Source organism: Pseudophryne corroboree, chromosome 1 (assembly GCF_028390025.1).
Source record: "Pseudophryne corroboree isolate aPseCor3 chromosome 1, aPseCor3.hap2, whole genome shotgun sequence".
Classification (NCBI taxonomy): domain Eukaryota; kingdom Metazoa; phylum Chordata; class Amphibia; order Anura; family Myobatrachidae; genus Pseudophryne; species Pseudophryne corroboree.
Genome location: NC_086444.1, coordinates 217,910,995 through 217,937,790, shown reverse-complemented (window position 1 = coordinate 217,937,790; position 26,796 = coordinate 217,910,995). Strand labels below are relative to the sequence as shown.

At 44.3% G+C, this 26,796-nt stretch overlaps 1 protein-coding gene across 1 annotated transcript; it reads right to left on the bottom strand.

Annotated features, from left to right (window-relative positions):
* Nucleotides 1-108: 108 nt before the first annotated feature.
* Nucleotides 109-26,360, bottom strand: MACIR (macrophage immunometabolism regulator). Its single transcript, XM_063964082.1, has 2 exons — nucleotides 26,062-26,360; nucleotides 109-6,706 (listed from the first exon to the last, which is right to left on the bottom strand). Exon 2 carries the CDS (start codon nucleotides 6,693-6,695, stop codon nucleotides 6,069-6,071), a length of 627 nt encoding a protein of 208 aa, XP_063820152.1. The 5' UTR covers nucleotides 6,696-6,706; nucleotides 26,062-26,360; the 3' UTR covers nucleotides 109-6,068.
* Nucleotides 26,361-26,796: the final 436 nt, after the last annotated feature.

Here is a 26,796-nt window from a genome sequence, read left to right as displayed (position 1 = left end):
CTAAGTAAAATCTGTAATTATCACAAAGTGTTACCTATGAAATGGAGCAGGTTTCATGTGAATCAAATGATTACTTAGCAATATTATTATAATAATCATAAAAAAAAAAACTGTTTTCTTTTTTTATTTACATTTGTATTTTGGTTAACGGTTAACAGCCAAGTTAAACAGAAATCATTGTAAATCATTCACCAATACAATAAAATATGACAAAATGCATTTTTTAAACTGATTTCAAGGGTCATAAGTAACCAAACCAATTAGTATCAACTGAAACTGGGCTTTCTTACAAACAGCCACAGTAAATAAATAATATAATGCAGAAATACTTGTATGTATTACAAGTGCCTCTGAATAAATACAAATATGCCAGAATATCATCATTCATCAACTAGACTGGCTGGAAGAGAACCCTGTATGCTAAGAATGTTACATGGAATGGTTATACAACTGCAAAACACACCATAACTAACTATATCATGACAGAATCTGCTTCTCCTGTACAGTATACGTATCACCTGCTAGTAAGTGTAGATAATATTGAACTCTTTAGTGTATTGTAGACTAGCCAAACACTTCATATAGATTTATAGAACAATCACTCAAATAAAGTGCTGGAACTGGGATACCATTAAGGGGGAAGCTGCAATTTTTAAATGGTCACTAAAACGCCAGTTTTTGCATTAAAAAAAGGCATCTTGGAATAGTAATATATATATGCAAAACTTGCCATGCCATAACTAGAGTTAACATTTTTTGACAGTATATGCAACCTCGTTAGTCACCTTACTGCAAACCATTATCCACTGCCGCTGAAAGACTGAGTAGGGCTGGCAACATTGACCACGAAGGTCTAGCACGTGACCCAGTGTACTGCACTACCATTGTATGTTCAAGTTTTATCAGTCTACACTGGCATATAATGCAGAAATAACTCATTACAATATGGCAAGCTTTCATGCTACACAGAGGTCAGTGAATTGAAGAGAAATCTGTGGTTATTTCTGCTATGGGCCAGTAGAAAAGACTCATATGTCTACAATGGTTCTAAACGAAGTCACGCTACAGCGTATTTCAGCAGAATGTATCTGGTAAGAGAGAACAGTAGGTTGCACCACTGAAGCACAACAAATATATATACACACACACACACACACACACACACAAAATATCTCCAGTCCTATCAATGTAAGAGACCTTTTACATACACACATAAAATGTTATACATGTAATGCTGTTAGCAACTCATTTATATAAGGCAACCTGCATTGTAGGTTTAGTGTCCAATAAAGCCCTGAGGTTATGACCCCAAGATTGTCTAATTAATGTACTAAAAAAATGCGTGTTTACATGTTTAAAAATCTGTTAATAAAGTTTTGTTCTAAAATAGTTTGCCGCCGCAATCAGTGATGACATGTCAGCTTACTATGTATTTGGAATACGTTATGGGGGATTGGATCATGCTGTAGATTTAAAAGCTTGTCAACATATATAAATGTGTTAACATACCCATATAAAATGTAGTCTGGTACCAACAGTGGCATAAATAGTTTATTTTCTACATCTCTCTCAGGAAAGGTCGGTTCATCCCAAATGCTGCAGAAAAAATGATGAGGAATTTTCTCATTGTTCCCAGTTATATGTTGCTATTCATTAATCTGCTAGCTAGGAAACTAGCTCTGCTATTATCATACTTGGTTTCTTGGCAACTTTTCAGTTTGAATAGCACGCTTTTCACAAAGGCAGAATTTCCTTGCTACATGGATGGTCCAACCTCTTTGTAGACCAGCTGAGAGACTGAAAAATAAGATGTAAGCAGTTCTGCTTCTATTATTAAACTGTATCACTTTTTCATGTGATTAACAATACATAAATTCACACCCTAGAACAGTGACAGTGGCTGATGTGGGATTTGCAGCTATACAACAGAGAGAACAGTACTATCCCTGCAATAAATACTAACATTGATAATAACCTAAACTAAGCTAATCTCAAGAAAAATAGAACTTCAGTGCAATCATCATGTAAAACATTACAACCTCTTATTAACTAGTAGAAAGTTAGTGGAAACCCTACTGTATGCCCAGTGTATCCTGCTGGAGCTAAATGGCTCACTGGTCAGCCTAAGGATGGAATGAGTATCTCCTGATAGAAAGACAAGAACCTACAGTAGCAGTGCTTAAAAATGTATAAGAAATATATTGTCTACTCCACATTTATATTTATATTGGGCAAGAAATGGTCATACATGCTGCTGTTAAAAGTCTTTTAAATAAACTGTATGTTTGTGTGTGAGATAAAGCTATTGGCTACTGTATCAAAATTATACATGCAACAAAGGCACCTCTTATTCTTAAACTGTACTTATAGCCTATACATCACCAAGTCAACAGTTCCTAGTGAACTGCACTTTAATGGACCTTGGTTCAGCAAACACAATGGGGTCGATTCTATTCGGCAACTAATGAATAGTGCCGGGAATTAGCTCCCGACGCTATTCAATTCAGCAACTAATTACCTGCAATTGTCGGGAATTCTTCTCTCATCCCCGGGGGATGAGAAGAGAAACCCGACAAAAGTGCTGCCTCGCGGCCGGCGCGAGGCTGATTCTGTCGGGAATCAGCCTCGCGCCGGGAAGTTAAGTCGGAGAATGCCCGTTCCCCCGACAATTCAACCTGTTTTGTCGGCGAGAACGGGCCATCGCCGACGTAACTAGTTGCTGAATTGAATAGCGTCGGGAGCTAATTCCCGGCGCTATTCATTAGTTGCCGAATAGAATCGACCCCAATGGCTTCCTCCACAGCGTGTAGACAGTTTGTGTGTCAACTTAATTTCCACTGGCAGGTTAATTAATATAATACAATTCCTTATATGATTGTCTCACCAATATAATAGAGCGCATTTGGAAATGCAACCACAAATAATTATAAACACATTGTGGGGTAAATGTATGAAGCAGTGATAAGAGTGGAGAAGTTGCCCTTGGCAACCGATCAGCATTGAAGTAACATTTATAATTTGCATACTATAAAATTATACAGAGCAGCTGATTGGTTGCTATGGGCAACTTCTGCACCCATATCACTGCTTCATACATTTAGCCCATTATCCTTTAGTCAGGAGCAGCGATTTCTTCAATATTGTATTATATTTCTTACATATAACTGGGCTCTTGTCACTCTGCAAGCTAAGGTCTTACATTAACATATTATTTTATCATCCTGCTCAGCAGAGATGAACAATGTCATTGTCCGTTAGGATTACATCAAAAGCCTTAAGTCCTTCAATGTCTGTGATGTTTACATTACTGTGAAAATCTGAGACTGGACATGCTTAGAAGGCAAAGCCGATTCAATTGCTTTGGGCGTCTAAAAATCCTGTCTAAACAGGATTTATTAGACGACCAAACAATGGTCACTATTCAATTGTTTGGGCGCCCATGAACAACGCGATGCCGCACCCATGCACAACGCACATGCTGCACTAACAGACCTAAAATGGCTAAATCCGTCTAAACTCCCTGTTTTAGGCATCCAAACTCCCATTTGGACACCCAAAGTGCCAAGTTTTTTTTCGAACCTCAGGAAGCTGCAAAGAAAAATGTCAGCCCCGCTACTACAGGGCGTCTAAACGGAACAATTTAATTGCTCCATTTTGCGCCCCTTGGTGGTAGCTGTGGGGTAAAAAATTGAATCGCCCCCTTAGGCCTGTTGGAAGTAATTGCTGCCATGTTTTTAAATGCTCTAATTAGTGTTTTTTGTTTCCAAGGTGGAAAAGCCAATGATATAAATTATAGAAGGATTCAATCATTTATAAAATTCTAGGTAAACCAGAGGTATTTATGGTAATCTCAAATAAGTCAACAAAACGCATAAATCATACCACTTCATGTATCAGACATGCTGGAATATTCAATTACCCGCACATACTGTCGGGTGAAAAGTATAGCCGGGGGGCTAGCTAATTAGCCCTGATAAGCCGGTGTGTGCCGCGGCTTATCGGGGGTTTTGTTTCACCTGCCTCCGGCAGGCGAAGCAAAATCCCCAATAATAGCTATTTCACCCGAAAACACACAGGTTTCACTGAACCTGTGTGTGTTCGGGTGAAAATGCACTTTTTAACAGTCGATCCCAATTGAATAGCCCGACCGCAAAACCTGAAGAAACATCGGGGCTTTTTACTCCCGATGTCTCTTCAGGGCTAATTGAATACCGGCCAGGGAATGCCTAAATAACAGAATGAGACCTAGATTGTGTTCTTATTCTTATCACTAAGAACCCAAAAACATGTATGTATTAATAACAGCAGCTTGCTTTTAGGTTACTTTAATCTAAATTGTTCAATTGTTTTTTGTTTTGTTTTTTAAATATTATTAGGCATCTCTTGGTACGGATAATATGACAATTGTGTCTCTGAACATGTCTAGGTACAGTACATATTATGTATTATAAATAGGGCTGCAATTTACTGTAGGGACCTGTGATCTGTGTACATGTTCTTCCTAGAACACTGTAATAGGAGGAAAAACAAAATCACTGGACTGTGCTCCACACTTGTTAAACAAATCCCACACTAGTACTATCTGTATCCGTACCCAGCAAGCATTTCCGTCTCTGAAAGCAAGCCAGTGACAGTGTGACATGTAAAGCAGGTTGTCAGAAAAGAAAACATTTTGCAGCCCATTTCTACACGAGGGGACATAATTATTGACTTTTTTTTTTTTTTAAAGGTGCCTTATCTGCAAAATCAAAACGTCTTTAACTTTGCAAAGACAAAGTCTATTCTGTCTATAACTGTTTATTATTATGCTCTTTCTAATACCGTGTCTACAGTAATTATGTATCCTGCTGGATGTGTTTTGTTCAGGTTGGCCCGGGGGAATGCAGTACTGTTTAGGACCAGATTGCTGCATTACCAAACAAAAAGTCATTAAGTTTGAATATAGATTTTAATGGTAAACATTGCAAATTTGTTGACTTTGGGTTTGTGATGAGGCCGTGTTAGCCGGTCTCAGACACAGCATTGCAAATATATGGAATTAATGAAGGCGGCAGAAACTGCAGCACGACACTACTCTATCAGAGAGTGCATTTAGCAGACTGTGTATGGGTAGACTGACTTGGCCTTTAAATAGAATTTACGTGAAATTTTTTGTGTGTGCCATGTGGACAGATGGAGCTTTTTTTTTTATAAATAGAATATGGCGCTGCAATAAAGCGCAACCAGATTTTCTTCGCCATTTTCTCACAAATAAACTCACGTCACCTATTTAATATATTTCAGATACACTTTAAAAAACAGCTACTGCACTTATTCACATTTCACTAGTATTCTAAGCACTGTAAAGTTCCTAAAAATATATATATTGCTTAATTCTACAAAGTAAAGCTGGAATTAAGAATGATATAAAATGGAGTATCTGGAAATTATAACTGGGTTCTAAGGGAACGTATAAGCCAACCCCTACGAAACTCAGCAGTGGGTATGACTCTGTAGAACGAATGAGCAGTGAGAAAGGGCATTACTATTTTGTAAGTATTCCCCCACCTATATATTAAAACTACTATGTATTCATTTTAAGACATTCAGCAAGTAAACAATAAAACAAATACTCATGAATATTTCAGGTTCTAAATCATACTTATCCACAAACAGGTATCATACATTTTAGTGATTAATTAGCCTAAACTTTTCATCGATAACATACTGTAGAGCGGAAAATCAGTAAAATCCTCTGGTGTATCATTCCCGTCAAATGTAGTACGAAGTTTATCTTATATCATTCAAAAATTAGATAACTATCTCATTCTAATTCATTGTCATCCCATACTGAAAAAGTCTTGCTACTTCAAGGTAGAAATGGCTTGAAAATTGCTGCACCTGAACCAAAACTTTTACACCAAGTGCTATAGCTTCAGCAAGCTGCTCGATTTCAATTGACTTGGGTTGTACATTCCTAAATGCTACTTAAACAACTCAACCATTATGTGTAGCACAGCTTCTGTTTCTTAAAGTGGTTTTCGTATGTGCAACAAGACAGGTGCTAAAGAAATCAGAGCTCTTCCTTTTCAGGTATTATTTCTTGCAAAGACACGGTCACCCCTCAGAGTAAGATGCTGAAGTTGGTACTGCAAGACCTCCGTGTCTGCGCTTTCCTTGATGTTCATCTTGTCTAAGTTGAGGTAGTCCAAGGACTTTGATTGTATTCTCTTACCCTTAAGAAGGCAAAGAGGCAAGGGGCCATGAACAGCCTTGTAAGACTCATAAGGAATAACTTTATTGCACTTATCACCTGAGCTTGGCATTCGCCTTCGTCTCCTTCCGTTAATCGCTGGAATTTCATATGGCTGATAGTGTCGACCTTTAGCTTTGTATATCCGAGAGGAGCGGGAAAGTCCGGTGTCATGTGGCTTGGAGCGGAATGTCGCTAAGGCCTCACCAGAATTCTCTTCTGTTGCTGCGCACTTGTGAGCCAGTTTTAGAAGCTCCTCCCCTGTGGTAAATCCAACCAAATAATTTGAATCCATGTGGAGTATCTGATAACCTGACACAGTCCTACGGATCGGGGAGCATGGCGTGCTAGAGCAGCGAGGTTTCTCAGCTTCTACTTTTAATGGAGAATTCCGTTCTATTGTACTAGTAAGAGGTATAGAAGAAATGGTAGTCCTGTTATCTCCCTTAACATCCACTTCCATGTTGGAGGTAGCTAAAGAAAAAAAAAAACAATATATAAGACAAAGTTAAAAATTAAATTCAATTAGGATTCAACAATCACTTAATTACTCTTAAATAAATAATAGAGTGAAGCAGCCAGTTTGAATACACTGAAGCAAGCTTTAAACTTCTCAGCCAATCATAAAAAGTGTCTCATTTTATGCTTTGATTCATTCATAAACTGTTCATTCACTGGACATTTCACCTTATCTCTTCATTTTGGGTCACATTTTTATCCTGGGGTTGCCTGTATTTGTAAAATATTTGAGAATAAGGTAAAAATGGCCAAACTTTCCATTATAGTTTGTTGCTAGCATCAGCCATTCCTTTCTTTGGCTATACAAAAAAATAGGAAACTGAAACAGTGTGCAATTCACTTCTAAAGCACTAATTTACTTACTTCAAGGTCAGATTACAGTCCACTTTGAGAAGGGAAGCTGTTTCACAGCACAGACAACTGTTTCACAAGACACTTGTGCTGTAAAAATATTGTGGAGGTGGAAACCGTGGGCGATGTTTCTATGGCTGCAATGTACTAACTCAGTGCAATCACAGCATAAGATCCTCTACATATAACAATGGGCATACTACCAGCATCCATTCCCTCCTTTTTAAAAACTTAATGGAAAATAAAAATCCATAATTTAGTTTACTATTAATGCCCTAAATGGTGCTTACACTTAACTACTACGTTGTCTGTTTTGTTTTGTTTTACCAATGCAATTAAAATGTTTTGTTTCCTGTGAGCGATTTTTGATATTGCAGAGGCCTGGATTGGTCTGTGGTCTGATCGCATGTTTCAGATAAACACACAAATCAAGTTTATCCAAGTTACGTGTTTAGAAATATTAACTCTAAATAGTATGTTAGCGATATGGGCACTATGGGAGTAATCCAATTCAGTGTGATATTTAATAGCACCAGGAATGAGAGCCAGGAGCTATTCAATTGTCCTCATCGCACCAGGCAGTTAAATTGGCAGATGCAGATTATTGGGCTAAAGACACGGCACCTCAGGAGTGTGCGAGCAGAAATTCTCTAGTTGCAGGCTTACTGCACTGCTGATTGAATAGAGCCGGGCACTCATACCAGCGCTTTGCAACATCGTAATCAACTGACTTTCCCCCTATGAGTGCTCCTCTGCAAGTGACATCCAATTTGGTCTTCGGCTGAGGTTATAGGTCAGAGCTGCCAAAGATACAGCAAAATTGGACTTTCTGTAAAGGCAATGCATATAGCAGAGTTTTTACAAGATGATATCATTTATCACAAGACCAATGTCCATAGTTAACTCATAAGGAACATACATAAATCAGTCCAAATGGTGCAGAAGAATAGAAAGAGGTGGTAGTATACAGTATGCTAATATAGCTCCATTATGTAAAATCTCATTAGGAATGATAAAACTACTCTATAATGCAAAATAATGGTTATGCTGGTTATGTTATGAACCTTGGGGATCATGCCTCAAATATACTATACTGTATATCATTTTGTTAGCAAAATGATAATTTTCCCCTATACTACATTAAACTGTTTAGCAGTTTCCTGCGGAGGGGATGTTAGGTTGCACACTATGACCATATGCATGCAGGTGAGACCAGCAATGTACTATATTCTGTTTTTCATTCTATGAATATGGTTTCTGCTTATTGATCCCGCACCTGGATAGTCTGATTGCAATGTTTTGTTTCTTTTGTTTTTTTCCCACAACATAAGCCTGAAGCTTGTGATCTATGTGATCACACCATACTGCATCACACAACCTCCAAGGAATAGTATAGCATGAAAGTGATGAAGTATTTTCTCACTTGAAGTGACATAAGAAGGTCTGCTAAATCTTGCAGGCCATAGTGAGAACGTGACTTTACCTTCGGATATAGTTTCATTCCTCTGGAGTAATGCAGAGTTTATATTGCTATTTCATACAGATGTGCCACATACCTATCCTCAAATCACGTCAAATAACCTTGTTTGAGGAGCCACAGACTTTTTTTTACTTATTCACGGCAAGAGCTTTTCAAAATATTCACATCACCGTGCAACAGAAGTACAATGCAAGGGTACCCGGAATACTGTCAGTGGCATTTCATGTAGCTTCTGAATGTGACTCATTTGCTAATATTGGTAAAAAGGCAAAAGGGTCTGATATGACCCATGCCATTCCTTGCGTCCCGCATTGTTATGCTTAATTTGCAACTTTACACCACTTCCTTTGCAACAAAAATACTACTCCTAAGTAAGTGGGTCTATTTACTTATGGGCCCTACACACACACACACACCGATCCGCCGCCGAGCTGCCCGATGGCGGATCCCACCGTCACCCGGCTCCATAGAAGTGCAGGCAAATATGGACGAGATCGTCCATATTGGCCTGCATGCACAGGCGACAGGGCACCAGCGATGAACGAGCACGGGGCCGCGCATCGTTCATCGCTGTTGCCTCCACACTGAAAGATATGAACGGAATCTCGTTCATTTATGAACGAGATCGTTCATATCTTTCACTAAAATCGCGCAGTGTAGAGCCCATAAACCTTAGATGGAGATAAAGTGGACGGAGATAAAGTACCAGCCAAACTACTGTCATTTTTCAAACCCAGCCTGTGACATGGCAGTTAGACAGTGATTGTTTACAGGAAAGACACTGGGGGATATTCAATTGTTTGAAAAGTCAGTTGGGTGTGTGTTTTTTCCTATCTAATAGACAGGGAAATACAGACACCCAACTGACTTTTCAAACATTTGAATTCCCCCCCACTAAATCTGAGGGACTATGCACAGGCCCAAATGATAATATTATGATTTTCTATGAATGAACCAACCAATAAAGGGAATAATCCTGAGGTGTTAATACCGAAGATTAGCAAATTTGGTTGTAGGCGTGCCATTAAGCAAATTGCAGTAACTAATTAGGGGGTTAGAAAAAACCACTAGTGCAGAGGTTCCCAAACTGTGTGCCGTGGCTCCCTGGGGTGCCTCGGGACACTTGCAGGGGTGCCCTGGGTTGGTGGTCCAGGACCAATTCAAATTATTCATGGTCAATATAATAGGCAAAACCAGTGCTGGTGGCTGCCAGTCATAAAATATGTGGTCAAACAGAAGCAAATCTTGTCCCTCACCACACAACTGACCCTAAGGATGACATATATTAACGCGATCTACTTAATGTAATATTTCTTTCTAAGTTTCTCAATAAGAAATTTTTGGCCTAGGGGTGCCGTGAAAAAAATTCTGATATTCTAGGGCGCCGTGAATCAAAAAGGTTTAGAAACCACTGCACTAGTGGGCTTATATCTAAAGAAGGTTAATGTGTGACGCACTCTTTTTTGTTTCTGTTTCATGAATAAATTAAAACTTACGTTTTATTACTTTTATTTAAGATAGGTTTTTCAATAGGCATGACATAAGGCAAATGGTCAGCCCGGAAAGATAAAGAATTAATGAGAGATATAAAATTATTTTTTATTTCTGGCACTACCTATGCATGGGTATACGGGTAGAGCAAATAAATGATTGAAGAAAGTGAAGTATATAAAAGGAATTTCTACACAGGTTTTAATTATCAAATTTATGAGATCCTTTCACAACTGGATTGTGATCTCAGAAAAAAAACCTTTAAAGAGGTTTTTTCTGAGATCACAATCCAGTTATGAAAGGATCTCATAAATTTGACAGTGATTGGCTGGTACTTTATCTCCATCCCAGGCTTAGTAAATAGACTCCTAAGACACTACGGGACAAATTACGCAGTTCCTATGGTTTGGGTACATCTCTGATTTTTTGAGATCAGGCGCTGGATCTGTACTGCACATGTGCAGAGATCTGATTGACATGCCGCGGCCGTTTAAGGGCATGAAAGAGGTGATCTGGGCCAGCGCCCCAGAAAACAAGGACATGTCGGCTTCATATTCTGGGTGTGATGAGGCCAGTGGCTGCGTCCTTGGAAGTAGCTCCACTGGCCCCGGCTGCGTTAAAACATGCGTGTTCATAGCGACAACGCTTTACGTTGGCTCTTCTTATAATTGTGATGCAGAATTGGTCAGGTACTGGATTGTTTACCCACTAATAGGGAATTTAAGCTGGGTTTAGACCATTGTGAGACAGGTTAGTTTTACCCTACTGATGAGGTGTTGTCACCATAGTAATCTTAATAGTTACTCAGATGATGAAGTTCACGCAGAGTGATCCAATGCTTCGTGTTCGGGCACAGCAGCAGATCACAGAAGCATGCAGGTGGTGTCTATATACACAAGATGTCTTCTGCAGCATTAGCCATTCTACTGTGTCTATCTCTAAATCAGGCCCTATAGGCGAATGTGTGCGGCTATGAAGTGAATATGGCACAAAATTCAGGAAAAAGTACAAAATTACATAAATCATACCCATGGCATACCCTGCCAGGAAGCTTGCACAATGTGGCACAAAAATGCTAACTGTATGAGGACCAATTTGTAGCTTTTCTCCCTAAAAGCTTTTTTTCTAGGGGGTGTTTGTAAAAGAAAAAATACAGAGAATCCAGACAGCTATTTTTCACATATTGCATATGTATACTTCCTAATAGGACATGGTCTATACACAGAATCTGGTTGTATTAAACCAGTGTCAGACTGGGACATGAAGGGCCCACCGGGGGAATGCAGTAACAGGGGCCCAGGCTTAGGGGCGTGGCCAGCCACCTCAGAGGCTTGGCTAACCATTAGAGAGTACATGGTCTGGGGCCCTTGATAAATATCTAAATACTGCTAGTGCATTCATGATAATGTACCAGATTTATAACAGCAATGCACTGTAGAGAATACATCATAGTCCTTTGCAGCATAAGGTAACATATGTATAATTCAAATGTATAGTCTGGAACCTGAGCCCTAGAGGAAGGGGTTGGGCCCTCAGGCAGTGGTTTCCCCTGTGCCCCTGTGGGCCAGTCCGACCCTGTATTAAACAATGAACTGCACCATTCTATTCTGCTTGAGAATAACATTTCTACAAATAACGATCAATGAGTGAAATAGACTAAAGCATCTGAAACAAAGTGCATGTGTATTTGGAGAAATGGATTAATCAGTATCATTCATCTAATTAAAAGCTGCTGACAGTCTAATAACATTCGCTCCAAAAATGACCCGTATACATTACAATACATAAAAGTGCCAGGCCATCTGATTCACTTTACCACACATCAGTCTTATTCCGGGTACACACTAAACGGGTTGGATATGGGATCCCGACGTTCGGGATCCTGGCGGTCAGAATACAGACGCTGCGATCCCAACTGCCAGAATGGGGACAAGCGCAATTAAGGTTCTATTCCCACCCTATGGGTGTCATGGGGATTCACGAGTGGGAATAGATGCGGAGCAGCTGCCGACATTCTGATGGTCGGCGAGCTCGCTAGTGATGGGATCCACAGGGGTGCCGACATTAGCAAGTGCATATACACTTGCTGATGTTGGCAGTGACAGAGGGGGGGGGGGGGGGGGGTGTAAGCGATGCCATGCTGTCGCAGATTGATATCCCCAGATTGATTACTGCGTCTAATAGGATACCCTTCTTAGGGGTCGATTCTATTCGGCAACTAATGAATAGCGCCGGGAATTAGCTCCCGACGCTATTCAATTCAGCAACTAGTTACCTGCAATTGTCGGGAATTCTTCTCTCATCCCCGGGGGATGAGAAGAGAAACCCGACAAAAGTGCTGCCTCGCGGCCGGCGCGAGGCTGATTCTGTCGGGAATCAGCCTCTCGCCGGGGACTTAAGTCAGAGAATGCCCGTTCTCCCGACAAAACTACCTGTTTTGTCGGCGAGAACGGGCCATCGCCGACGTAACTAGTTGCTGAATTGAATAGCGTCGGGAGCTAATTCCCGGCGCTATTCATTAGTTGCCGAATAGAATCGACCCCTTAGAGTGTCTTTATTGCTGGTAGTCAAAAATATGAATCTAGGCGGAGACACATATTTGCGACACTGCCTCCATCGCCCAGAAGTGTATGTGCTTCACGTGCTCACAGGTTTATGAAACCTTCTAAAGAGAACCAGTAAATGTGTTGACAATAGCAACCAGATTGTAGCTATCATTTTCTAGAATGTACTATAGATAAATGATTGCTAGAATGTGGTTAGTTGTTATAGGCAACACCACCACTGTTTCTCTTTAGATATTTTGCCCCTCGGACATTCTGTGTACCCTTTAAATGCCCCTCAGACCCCTCAAATAGCTCTTGGACCCTTTCAATGCCGTATATACCTATCAGAATCACCCCCGCCCACTTACCCTTGGCGCTGCTGAGAGGCAAATTCTCCTCTTCCAAATCGTATGTAATGTGACAGTGCTCAGTGCACAGACTGTGACCTCTCACACTGTGCAAAGGAGGATGTCACCTGATGCACCTGCAGGTCCCCCTCCTCTTATGTTCAAGCACCAGAGGTAAAAATGGTGTTTAGAATAGAGTGGTAAGCTATACATGTTACAGTGCATCCCGAAAGTATTCACAGCGCCGCATGCCGAAACACACCCATTACAGTCCTATAACACACCCATAAAACTACCTCTTTAGGCTTGTTCAGCGGAAACAGGATGCACCTGAGCTCAATTTTGAGCTTCATGGCAATGGCTGTGAATACTTATGTACATGTAATTTCTTACAGTTTTTATTTTTTATAAATTTGCAAAAATCTAAAAAAAAACTTTTTTAACTTTGTCATTATGAGGTATTGTGTGTACAATTGTGAGGGAAAAAATTAATTTATTCCGTTTTGTAATAAGGCTGTAACATAACAAAATGTGGAAAAAAGTGAAGCGCTGTGAATACTTTCCGGATGCACTGTACATCTTAGGTGTGAAACATTATCCAAATAAATAGCTATTTCTATTTAATTCATATTGGGTCTGATTGAGAGGTACATGCAGTGGCAGTGTTTATGCAGTGAGTGTTTTTTGCTACTGTGCTTCTACAAAAAGACTAGAAATCGCTATGTGCAAACCATGAGTGTGATGGCATACCCAGCTTTATAAATTATCGCTATTATTTGAGATGGCACGTGAGATCTCTGGGCTTCAGGGTGGAGACTAGGAACTACCTAAGATTTAGGACTACCTGGTGTGCACTGGCTCCTCCCACTATGACCCTCCTCCAGAATCCTGTGCCCGGCTCGAGCTGGAGGCACACTAGGGGCTCTCCTGAGCTCCTAGAAAGAAAGTATATTTTAGGTTTTTTATTTTACAGTGAGACCTGCTGGCAACAGGCTCACTGCAACGAGGGACTAAGGGGAGAAGAAGCGAACCTACCTGCTTGCAGCTAGCTTGGGCTTCTTAGGCTACTGGACACCATTAGCTCCAGAGGGATCGACCGCAGGACCCGTCCATGGTGTTCGTTCCCGGAGCCGCGCCGCTGTCCCCCTTACAGAGCCAGAAGCATGAAGATGGTCCGGAAAATCGGCGGCAGAAGACTTCAGTCTTCACCAAGGTAGCGCACAGCACTGCAGCTGTGCGCCATTGCTCCTCATACACACTTCACACTCCGGTCACTGAGGGTGCAGGGCGCTGGGGGGGGGCGCCCTGAGCAGCAATAAAAACACCTTGGCTGGCAAAATAACCACAATATATAGCCCCAGAGGCTATATATGTGGTAATTACCCCTGCCAGAATACATTAAAAAGCGGGAGAAAAGTCCGCGAAAAAGGGGCGGAGCTATCTCCCTCAGCACACTGGCGCCATTTTCTCTTCACAGTGCAGCTGGAAGAAAGCTCCCCAGGCTCTCCCCTGTAGTTTTCAGGATCAAAGGGTTAAAAAGAGAGGGGGGGCACTAAATTTAGGCGCAATATTATATATACAAGCAGCTATTGGGGAAAATTCACTCAGTTATAGTGTTAATCCCCACATTATATAGCGCTCTGGTGTGTGCTGGCATACTCTCTCTCTGTCTCCCCAAAGGGCTTTGTGGGGTCCTGTCCTCAGTCAGAGCATTCCCTGTGTGTGTGCGGTGTGTCGGTACGGCTGTGTCGACATGTGTGATGAGGAGGCTTATGTGGTGACGGAGCAGATGCCGATAAATGTGATGTCGCCCCCTGTGGGGCCGACACCAGAGTAGATGGATAGGTGGAAGGTATTAACCGACAGTGTCAACTCCTTACATAAAAGGCTGGATGACGTAACAGCTGTGGGACAGCCGGCTTCTCAGCCCGCGCCTGCCCAGGCGTCTCAAAGGCCATCAGGGGCTCAAAAACGCCCGCTCCCTCAGATGGCAGACACAGATGTCGACACGGAGTCTGACTCCAGTGTCGACAAGGTTGAGACATATACATAATCCACTAAGAACATCCGTGACTTGATCCCGGCAATAAAAAATGTGTTACACATTTCTGACATTAACCCAAGTACTTTTAAAAAAGGGTTTTATGTTTGGGGAGAAAAAGCAGGCAGTGTTTTGTTCCCCCATCAGATGAGTGAATGAAGTGTGTGAAAAAGCGTGGGTTCCCCCGATAAGAAACTGGTAATTTCTAAAAAGTTACTGATGGCGTACCCTTTCCCGCCAGAGGATAGGTCACGTTGGGAGATATCCCCTAGGGTGGATAAGGCGCTCACACGTTTGTCAAATAAGGTGGCACTGCCGTCTTAGGATACGGCCACTTTGAAGATGCCTGCTGATAAAAAGCAGGAGGCTATCCTGAAGTCTGTATTTACACACTCAGGTACTAGACTGAGACCTGCAATTGCCTCAGCATGGATAGTGCTGCTGCGGCGTGGTCCGATACCCTGTCTGATAATATAATACCCTAGACAGGGATAATATTTTGCTAACATAGAGCATATTAAAAGACGTCATCTTATATATGAGGGATGCACAGAGGAATATTTGCCGGCTGGCATCCAGAATTAATGCAATGTCCATTCTGCCAGGAGGGTATTAGGGACCCGGCAGTGGACAGGTGATGCTGATTTTGAAGGCACATAGAGATTCTGCCTTATAAGGGTGAGGAATTGTTTGGGGATGGTCTTTGGGACCTCCTATCCACAGCAACAGCTGGGAAAGAAAACATTTTTTACCTCAGGTTTCCTCACAGCCTAAGAAAACTGTATTATCAAGTACAGTCCTTTCAGCTTCAGAAAAGCAAGCGGGTCAAAGGCGCTTCCTTTCTGCCCAGAGACAAGGGAAGAGGGAAACAAAAATCTTCCCCCGCTTCCTCTGAGTCCACCGCATGTCACTGGGACTCCACAGGTGGAGCCAGGTGCGGTGGGGGCGCGTCTCGGGAACTTCAGCGACCTCTGGGCTCGCTCACAGGTAGATCCCTGGGTTCTGCAAGTTGTATCACAGGGATACAAGCTAGAGTTCGAGACGACTCCCCCTGCCGTTACCTCAAATCAGCCTTGCCTGCTGCCCTTGGAGAGGTAGTACTGGCGGAAATTCACAAGATGTACTTCCAGCAGGTGATAATCAAGGTACCCCTCCTTTAACAAGGCCGGGGTTACTATTCCACAATATTTGTGGTACCGAAACCTTAGGGTTCGGTGAGACCCATTTTAAAATTGGAATCCTTGAACACATATATAAAAAAATTCAAGTTCAAGATGGAATCGCTCAGGGCGATTATTGCAAGCCTGGACGAGGGAGATTACATGGTATATCGGGACAACAAGGATGCTTGCCTGCATGTCCCATTTACCATCCTCACCAGGAGTACCTCAGATTTGTGGTACAGGATTGTCATTACAAATTCCAGACGTTGCCGTTGGGCCTGTACACGGCACCAAGGGTATTTACCAAGGTAATGGCCGAAATGATGATACCCCTTCGAAAAAAGGGAGTTTTAAATTATCCCATACTTGGACGATCTCCTGATAAAGGCGAGGTCCAGGGAGCAGTTGTTGGTAGGGGTAGCACTATCTCTGAAGTGCTACAACAGCACGGTTGAATTCTAAATATTACAAAGTCACAGCTGGTCCCTACGACACATCTACTGTTCCTGGGAATGGTTCTGGACACAGACCAGAAATAAGTGTTTCTCCTGGAGGAGAAGGCCAAGGAGCTGTCATCTCTAGTCAGAGGCCTCCTCAAACCAAAACAGGTGTCGGTGCATCACTGCACGCGAGTCCTGGGAAAACTGGTAGCTTTCTACGAAGCAATTCCATTCGATGGGTTCCATGCAACTTTTCAGTGGAACCGGTTGGACAAGTGGTCCAGGTCGCATATCAGATGCATCAACTGATAACCCTGTCTCCAGGGACTAGGGTGTATCTGCGGTGGTGGCTGCAGAGTGCTCATCTTCAAGAGAGCCGCAGAGTCGGCATACAGGACTGGGTCCTGGTGACCACGAATGCCAGCCTTCAAGGCTGGGGGGCAGTCACACAGGGAAGTATCTTCCAGGGACTATGGTCAAACCAGGAGATTTCCCTACACAAAAATATTCTGGAACTGAGGGACATTTACAATGCCCTAAGTCAAGCAAAACCCCTGCTTCAAAACCAGCCGGTACTGATTCAGTCAGACAACATCACGGCGGGTGCCCATGTAAACCAACAGGGCGGCACAAGAAGCAGGAGGGCGATGGCAGAAGCCACAAGGATTCTCCGATGGGCGGAGAGTCATGTGTTAGCACTGTCAGCAGTGTTCATTCCCGGAGTGGACAACTGGGAAGCAGATCTTCCCAGCAGACACGACCTCCACCCGGGAGAGTGGGGACTTCATCCAGAAGTCTTCCAAATGATTGTACACCATTGGGAAAGGCCACAGGTGGACATGATGGCGTCCCGCCTCAACAAAAAGCTATAAAAAGATATTGCGCCAGGTCAAGGGACCCTCAGGCGATAGCTGTGGACGCTCTGGTAACACCGTGGGTGTACCAGTCGGTGTATGTGTTCCCTCCTCTGCCTCTCATACCCAAGGTACTGAGAATAATAAGAAGGAAAGGAGTAAGAACTATACTCGTGGTTCCGGATTGGCCAAGAAGAGCTTGGTACCCAGAACTTTAAGAAATGATCTCAGAGGACCCATGGCCTCTGCCGCTCAGACAGGACCTGCTGCAGCAGGAGCCCTGTCTGTTCCAAGACTTACCGCAGCTGCGTTTGACGGCATGGCGGTTGAACACCGGATCCTAAAGGGAAAAGGCATTCCGGAGGAAGTCATTCCTACGCTGATTACGGCTAGGAAAGATGTGACCGCAAAACATTATCACCGCATATGGCGAAAATATGTTGCTTGGTATGAGGCCAGGAAGGCCCCAACAGAGGAATTTCAACTGGGTCGAATTCTGCACTTCCTACAGTCAGGAGTGACTATGGGCCTAAAATTGGCTTCCATTAAGGTCCAGATTTCGGCTCTGTCGATTTTCTTCCAGAGAGAACTGTCTTCACTGCCTGAAGTTCAGACATTTGTAAAGGAAGTGCTGCATATTCAGCCCCAACTTGTGCCTTCTGTGGCACCTTGGGATCTCAACGTGGTGTTGAGATTCCTAAAATCATGGAGCTACTTAAAACCGTGGATCTGAAATATCTCACGTGGAAAATGGTCATGTTGTTGGCCTTGGCTTCGGCCAGGCGTGTATCAGAAATGGCGGCTTTGTCAGGTATAAGCCCTTATCTGATTTTCCATATGGATAGGGCAGAATTGAGGACTCGTCCCCAGTTTCTCCCTAAGGTGGTATCGGCTTTTCACTTGAACCAACCTATTGTGGTGCCTGCGGCTACTAGGGACTTGGAGGATTCCAAGTTACTGGACGTAGTCAGGGCCTTGAAAATGTATGTTTCCAGGACGGCTAGAGTCAGGAAAACTGACTCGCTATTTATCCTGTATGCACCCAACAAACTGGGTGCTCCTGCTTCTAAGCAGACTATTGCTCGCTGGATTTGTAGCACAATTCAGCTGGCGCATTCTGCGGCTGGACTGCCGCATCCTAAATCAGTAAAAGCCCATTCCACAAGGAAGGGGGGCTCATCTTGGGCGGCTGCCCGAGGGGTCTCGGCTTTACAACTTTGCCGAGCTGCTACTTGGTCAGGGGCAAACACGTTTGCAAAATTCTACAAATATGATACCCTGGCTGAGGAGGACCTTGAGTTCTCTCATTCGGTGCTGCAGAGTCATCTGCACTCCCCGTTTGGGAGCTTTGGTATAATCCCCATGGTCCTTTCGGAGTTCCCAGCATCCACTAGGACGTCAGAGAAAATAAGATTTTACTCACCGGTAAATCTATTTCTCGTAGTCCGTAGTGGATGCTGGGCGCCCATCCCAAGTGCGGATTGTCTGCAATACTTGTACATAGTTATTGTTAACTAAAGGGTTATTGTTGAGCCATCTGTTGAGAGGCTCAGTTGTTTTCATACTGTTAAACTGGGTATAGTATCACGAGTTATACGGTGTGATTGGTGTGGCTGGTAAGAGTCTTACCCGGGATTCAAAATCCTTCCTGATTATGTCAGCTCGTCCGGGCACAGTGTCCTAACTGAGGCTTGGAGGAGGGTCATAGTGGGAGGAGCCAGTGCACACCAGGTGACCTAAAAGCTTTCTTTAGTTGTGCCCAGTCTCCTGCGGAGCCGCTATTCCCCATGGTCCTTTCGGAGTTCCCAGCATCCACTAGGACGTCAGAGAAAATAAAGTTACACTGGAGTCTCTGCGCCAGCAACAGGCAGCTTCAGGAGTCGATGCTCGTCTGATGGTGGAGTGATCAGATCCACCAGCGCACTTGAGCAATGCTAACATACTGTAAGTGGGCATCACAGGGTTTGCACAGTCCGTCACACGGAAGAACACTAGCGGAATGTTAGGTCCATTAAGTGAAAACAAAGGCGTTTGCTAGAGTACAAATGCAGGATGCTTTCCAACTATGATTGAAAACTGGTGCCAAGACAAGCCGCAAACACAGATATCTGACACAGGTTACTTATGGCAACAGAGATTTGTACTGTACAGTAGGTGGATCTTTTACATGTCAAACTACTCCCCCCCCCCCCCCCCCCTTATGTACTACACACAGCTTGCACATGACAGCGTTTAACAAAGAGAAATCACACAGTACAAATGAATTGCAGGTAACAGTCAGAGTTGTAAGTATGAACTGTATGAATTAATATTATATATAGGGATGTAGTTAGGGTGGTCTTCAGTTTGCCGGCTGTCGGGATCCCGGCGCACAGTATCCTGACACCTTTTCTCCCTCTTGGAGGGAGAATAGATAGCGTGGCGTGCATAGCGCTCCACCGTGCCTGCAGCGTGGTGAGCGCAGTGAGCCCGCAAGGGGCTCATTTGCGCTCACCCAGCTGTCCGTATGCCGGCGGTCAGGATTCCGGCGCCGGTATGCTGGCCGCCGGGAGCCCGGCCGCCAGCATACCCTACTACACCCATGTAGTTACAATGCCGCTGGACAGCATCCCGGCAGCCAAAAAAACGATGCTGGAATCCCAACCGGCGACATAATGCCGGCAGCAAAATCCCAACGGCGCTCGGGATCCTGGCATCAAAATACCGACGCCAGGAATCTCGAACGCTCGCGTCCTGCTGCGGGGGGTGGGAGGTTAGGTTTAGGAATTAGAAGGGGGGTTAGGGTGCAGGGATGGGAAGGGGGTGGTTAGTTACCGGGGAGGGGGAGTTAGGGTTAGACATCAAACGGGGAGGGTTAGGTTTAGGCAGCGGGGAAGGGAGGGTTGGGTTAGGCACCACCGGCGAAAGTTAGGGTTAGGCTACGACAAGGGAGAGTTAGGGTACTTTTTGGGGGGCTGTCGGTATTTTGATGGTCGGGATGCCGCTGTCTGTATTCTGACCGCCGGCATCCCATCCATCAGTGTGTGTGTGTATATTATATATATATATATATATTCGACTTTGCATCGCGTACAATTCTGTCGATATGCCCTCGCTTCACTTACGTTAAACACCCCGTTACATCCCAGTTACGTTCCTTTAGTCACAGGAGGAGGTTCATTTGGCTTGGCTTGCGCAGAAGTAATTGGATGCACCAAAGCAAGCATACGCAGAGTGAAACCACGCAACATAAGGCCCGCAAACAGGCTTCCATTTAATAACTACATCACCCCAGGGATTAACGGAAAATATCCAATTTCTATACTGTATTACACTGTTCTTTTCACTGGACATGCCAATCATACCCCTTTCAGACTAGCAAAAATTTCCAGGGTTATTGCACGTGAACGCGCATCAACCCAGGATATTGCCTAATCTGAAAGGGTCCTAAAGGAATATCCCGGGTCGAGAATCCCGGCATTTCATACCAGGTCGCGACCTGGGTTGAAGCCGAAATCGACCTGGGATTTGTGCAGTGTGTACGGGTAAGCCGGGTCAAGGCAATCCGGCACCTGTTCTCTGCATAGTTGGAGGCGGCGCTTGGAGATAATCATCTCCAAGCTCTGCCTCCTGTAGCGTCAGTGGTGACGTCATCAACCCGGCAATATGCCAGTTCGGGCCGCACGTCTGAAAGGGGTCTCAAGCCGGGTCACACCTGGGAAGCACCTGTGTACACATTCCCGGGTGTGACCCGCCGGCCGTGACGTGCGGTGGGGTGAGGCAGAGCCTTTCCTGTCATACTAACGTTTGTGTCAGAGTTTTGACTGTATAAAGTATATGAAAAATACAAAGAATATGATTGAAATATCTTCTTTGCGTTATTCTAATCATTTTATAGCCAAAACTCTGGAGTAAAAAGTCTATGGAGAGGTGAGGCAGTGCCTCACCTGCTTATCTTTTCCGCACATCTCTGATCAAAACTCATATACTGCTGCACCTGTGTATAATGCCCAGATGTACGCTTTGGCTCATTTTGTGTGTAAATCTGGCTCTGGTGCTAGCTAGTGCCTCCTGAGCCTTTTAGCTCACCGCACGTCCCTGCGACCCGGCTATGCAAGTCTGAAAGGGGTATAAACTACAAAGGTAAATGCATAACACGGACATTCCACCAGTTCACATGAAGGAAATCATAAAAATAAAATCACTCTGATATGCAGTATTAGTCCACAATTAAGAAAAGTATACTTTTCTTATAATTGGGCTCTCTGAACACCAGGTCAGCGGTAGAGATTTTAGCTTTATTTGCTTCTCCAATTCAATTTCAATTCTGAATGGAGCAAAAGGTGTATTCCTGTTCTCTCTGTTCTCATCCATACATGAGACAGCACTTGTCCATTAGCCATAAGACTATTACATGGACCTCATGAGTATTCCCCCCCATCTAAGCTAGTCATGATTCTGACTTAACTAAGCCAGTCATATTCAAGACCCAGATTTTTCCCAGGTCCTTGTCTCGGTGTGAAAGCAGCATCAATACAGCCGTGGGCCTCAGTCCAGTTATTAAAAGCAGAGGGAGGCATCTTGTGTCAGCTGGCTCCTGTATGCTTCTGTGACCCGCTGCTGCATCTGTGGAAAGCAGCATCGGATCACTTGCATGAACATCGGCTGGGTAACCGGAGGATTACTCAGGATGGTCGGCTGTTCAAGCTGCCAGGACCAACAAGTCTGCTTAGGAAGATGCAGACACTGGCCTCAGTATGCTTACAAAACGGGGGCCATTTTGTTGACCGCCGTCCATCATCGCCCTGCCTCCAAATGGCCACAGCCTGTCAATAAGGCTGCAGCTTGGGGGGCACTACGTGCGACGACACAGGACCCATTCTGCACATGCACAGAACAGGTCCTACACATGTACACTGCATCAACCATCGGATTTGTACGTAATCGAATCAGGCCCCGTGTTCATTAGGCTTGCTTGGACCTAGGATTGGTGTGAAAGGGGTATGAGTCTGACCCAGTCAGTCGCCAAGTACCTCCACTAGAGTTCCCCCTAGGTTGAGGCAGAGGCAGGACGCCGGAGTTCGGGGGCACATTGCCGCATGCGTGCCCGAAACTGGGGCACGGGCATGCAAATTAGGAGGTGTGGCCACGCCCCCTTCATTTTAGTGGGCGGTGCGGCCCACAGACACTACTATAGAGGGAGTCTGTGGCCGGCGACGTCACTTTTGTGGGCGTGCCCAGCACCTCCGTCGGTGCTGGGCTTCCCCCAGCTCTCCCAATGCGTGAATGGATGCCGCGCGCATGCGCACGGCATCTTTACACGCTGGGAGGACAGGAAGCGGGCGGCTGTTCTAGCAGGGCGCCGCAAAAGGGGCAGGGCGGGTTTTGCCTTGTAAAAAACGGGCAGGGCGCGGCGCCCTGCTAAAATAGCCTAGCGTGAACACTACTCCTGTGTGATCACATGGTGAAAGATGGGTGTTATGCTATAAACATTCCCAAGCCTCTCTGCTTAGATCGTATAAAGGGACTGTAATTGCAAATAACATTGCTTGAATGAAAACAACTCCATAGGGTGTATTGGCTAAATGTGGCAGCTCTGTCCACAGAATTTAAAACGGCAATTATATTAAATGCAAAAATGGGTTTGCAGCTAAAATAATTGCACTTTTAATTCCCACAGCCAAATCCGACGTCAGGTGGGAAAGTCACTGCTTAGTAAATATACTCCCATGTGTCTTCTTACAGGTAACCAGAGAAAATTTGTATTGAAGAAACAAACCTCCATTTTACATGGGATTACACCTTCAAAAGTGAAATGCATTTTAAAAATAGACTGCAGACACAGATGAATGTTTAAGTAAGGTTGTATATCTATTACCAAATCATAGAGTTGGCACATTTTGACCTGACCTTGCTTATGAGAGCCAAAGCAGAGATAATATATTAATGCTGCATTGTGGTGCAAGATTTGTACTGAGCTATAGGAAGACATCAGGGCCTTATTTACACTGTATAACTCACACTCGGCAAGTAACAATGAACTGGGTGATTTGCCAATGCAAATTCTTCACCTAATGCAAAGTCAATACAATCAGCCCTGTGAGTCCAAATAATATATACTACCATTACCAACAGCATGCAGTCTACTTGCTATTAAAGCTATTCGTGTATACATTTTTCTATGAGTATAATGGTATGTGAGTGTTACCAAATCTAATATATGACATATAGTTTAAGATATCTCTGTACATGGACATACACCTAGCTAAAGGTTGTAAACTTGCATTTGTAACAACAGCAATGACAAATAGGGAAGTAGGTTACCAGTTCATATTGTAATAATACAAAGGTCAAAAAGATCAATTACTAAAGATTATGGGGTGTATTTAATAACAAGTGATATTCTTTTTATTACTTGTTACCAATCTTAAATGGTGCTCCTAGGGTTGGGTACGCACCAGAGATGTTGGTGCACCCACCATTGTTCTGTTTGAGCAGCCGATCCAGGTAAATATACACACTTATAGGCCCTACACACTGGCCGATTTTTGGAAAGATATGAACGATCTCGTTCATAAATGAACGAGAACTCGTTCATATCTTTCAGTGTGGAGGCTCCAGCGATGAACGATGCGCGTCCCCGCGCTCGTTCATCGCTGGTCTCCCGTCGGCTGTGCATGCAGGCCAATATGGACGATCTCGTCCATATTTGCCTGCACTTCAATGCAGCCGCGTGACGGGGGGAGTGAAGAAACTTCACTCCCCCCGTCACTGGCCCCCGCCGCCGGGTCGCTCGTCGGCCGTATCCGCCGTCGGGCAGCTCGGCGGCGGATCGGCTAGTGTATAGGGCCCCTTAGCGATTGGTCGTTTGAGGTGTCAGTGGTGTTATGCAGCTGGGTATTTGTATCTTCCAGTTGTGCCGTCATGCCGTCGCCCCCCTCAGCAGTCCGGCCGGCTGTACACAGATCCAGATAGTATCAGCTGCGCTGCACAGCTGACGCGATATGGCTGTGAACGTCCTCATTCATATCGGGGGTACACGCACACTGTCAGACTCAGGGAGCCGGATGTACTAAGCGGAAAATGCGGTAAACTCCCTGTTTACCGCATTTTCCTGATTTACCAACCCCCGGCCGGCAGGTCAGCGCCGCGGCGGGGTACGCCAGCTTTAACTGGCGATAGTCCATAGAAGCCTATGGGCTTCTCTCCACGGCGCTGTGTGAGGGATCCGATCGGATCCCTCCCAGCATGCCCTGCGGCCGCCCCCGTCACCCCGGGCATGCGCAGACTGACTCCCGGGCCGAATCCCGGAAGTCAGGCTGCCGCTGCGCATCGCGGAGTTCAGCTCTTATCGGAAGAGCTGTCCTCCGCAATGCTGATCGCATATGTTAGTACATATGCGATCAGCATCGTGGCGCAGGGCGTACATCCCGCCCATTATACATCCCGCCCATTATATATCAGCTAGGGTGTACCCAGCTTTACTGTTGTGTGTCATGTGTTTGAAAAATGACAGGAGCTGATTGGTAGGAGGAGAACCATTACATTATGCCCCTAGGTTTTATTCTTTAATATTATATTTATCATTACAGTCAACATTAGGGCATGTAACTGCATGTTTCTAATCTGTTATGACTGAGAGTTTTAAATGACCTCAGATGTATAGTACAAAGTAATGGACACTACTATTATACAAAATGCGACATCACATTGGACCCAAGTCGGATTAAATAACCCCGTTTTATGATCCATGCCAGGAAACAAGTATAGCACTGTACATATACTTTCTGCAGCATCATTATAGCCCCAGAGAGAAATGGCAGCAGCAAACCATACAGAAAGTCATTACTAAATAAAATGGCTGTCAAGCAGTTGGCATATAAATCCTGGTATAAAATACAGTACATGATATATACACAAGGAATAAAATACAACCAAAAATCACCTGTAATCCAGCAGTGCTATCAGGACCCCACCCCAACCTGTTTCTTTTACTTTCAAATTGGATCTCACTTCAGTCAGAATACAATGAGATCACTCTGTTATTTTTAGCCAGAAAGAGACAGATAAGGGATTGTAATCCCGTTGCCCTATATCCCTGTGGTATAGTAATAATTGGCAGAGGCACAGCTCCCAGGCAGTCTCATGTGGGCATTACACTATCCAGATCCTCCTGCATGTGGCACAGGGAGCAATGTAACGACAGTGTTATGCCAGCCAGCCACCCCCTCCTCCCCAGCACCCACAGCAAGGGCCACATCCCAAGGGCAACCCACAATTGAGGAGCTGAAACTGTATGTATAATATATATATATATATATATATATATATATATATATATATATACACACACACACACTAAATAGATATGACATGTACAAAGGATAAAGGCATAGATGCTGATGACTTCCCGGTCTCCATAGACTGTATGCATCTCCCTGCATGTGCAGCTCCATTCATTACACAATAGGATCAATACATCCTTCTGCACATATACCCCGGGGCCGCTCCCCTTGTTTCTAGCTCACCCTGCAGCAGCTGCACCGAATCCCTGTGCTCACCCCGAGGGGTCGCATGGAAGCTAGGCTGGTGCCCCAGCTCAGAGTGGGCTCCTTTACCTTATTGTCACCCGGCGCCGGCACTTCCTGCTACACGGGAGCCGGGGAGAGAGCAGCAGCCACCTCCAGCCTCAGAACTGAGCATTCAGCACTGACACACTGAGAGGGAAGAGGAGGAGTGTGGGGATAGGAAGCCGCCCACAGCACAGCCATCATACCCACGCCTTGCACAGTCAGTCTCCAGGGAAAGAGACTCCTCTCCTATGGTTTCTCTGTGACAGGGAATGGAGAGCAGGGAGTAAAAGGCTGCTGTGCCTGACTGGGGCTGGGAGCTGAGCTGTCAAACGTGATGCAATCTGTTAGCCAAATCCTGTATCACTTCTATGTAGAATGAAATAGTTGTCTCTTGCAGATGCAGCTTGCTACTCTCACCCACAGTGGCTGACTTTACCAGCCTGAGTGACAACATTCCATGGGGTCAATCCAATTAGGCGCAAGTTGTTTTCACAGCAAATTCACACTGCATATTGCATTTGCAATCCAATTCCAAACTCGAATTGCGTGTTCAGAGGAAATTCACATTTTTTTGTGCGCACCCCCAGTGTGTGAAAAGGAAGGGAATATCTGTAGGGAAATGTCGGGATTAAAGACCATCATACATCTATGATAAATTGGGGCAATTCTCAGTTCTAGAGATGATTGTCCCAAAAATAGTGATGAATGGGCTCTCCCTATTGGCAATCCCAATCAAAAAGTGATCGGGATCACCAAATTAGAGTTTTAAACATGTTTAAA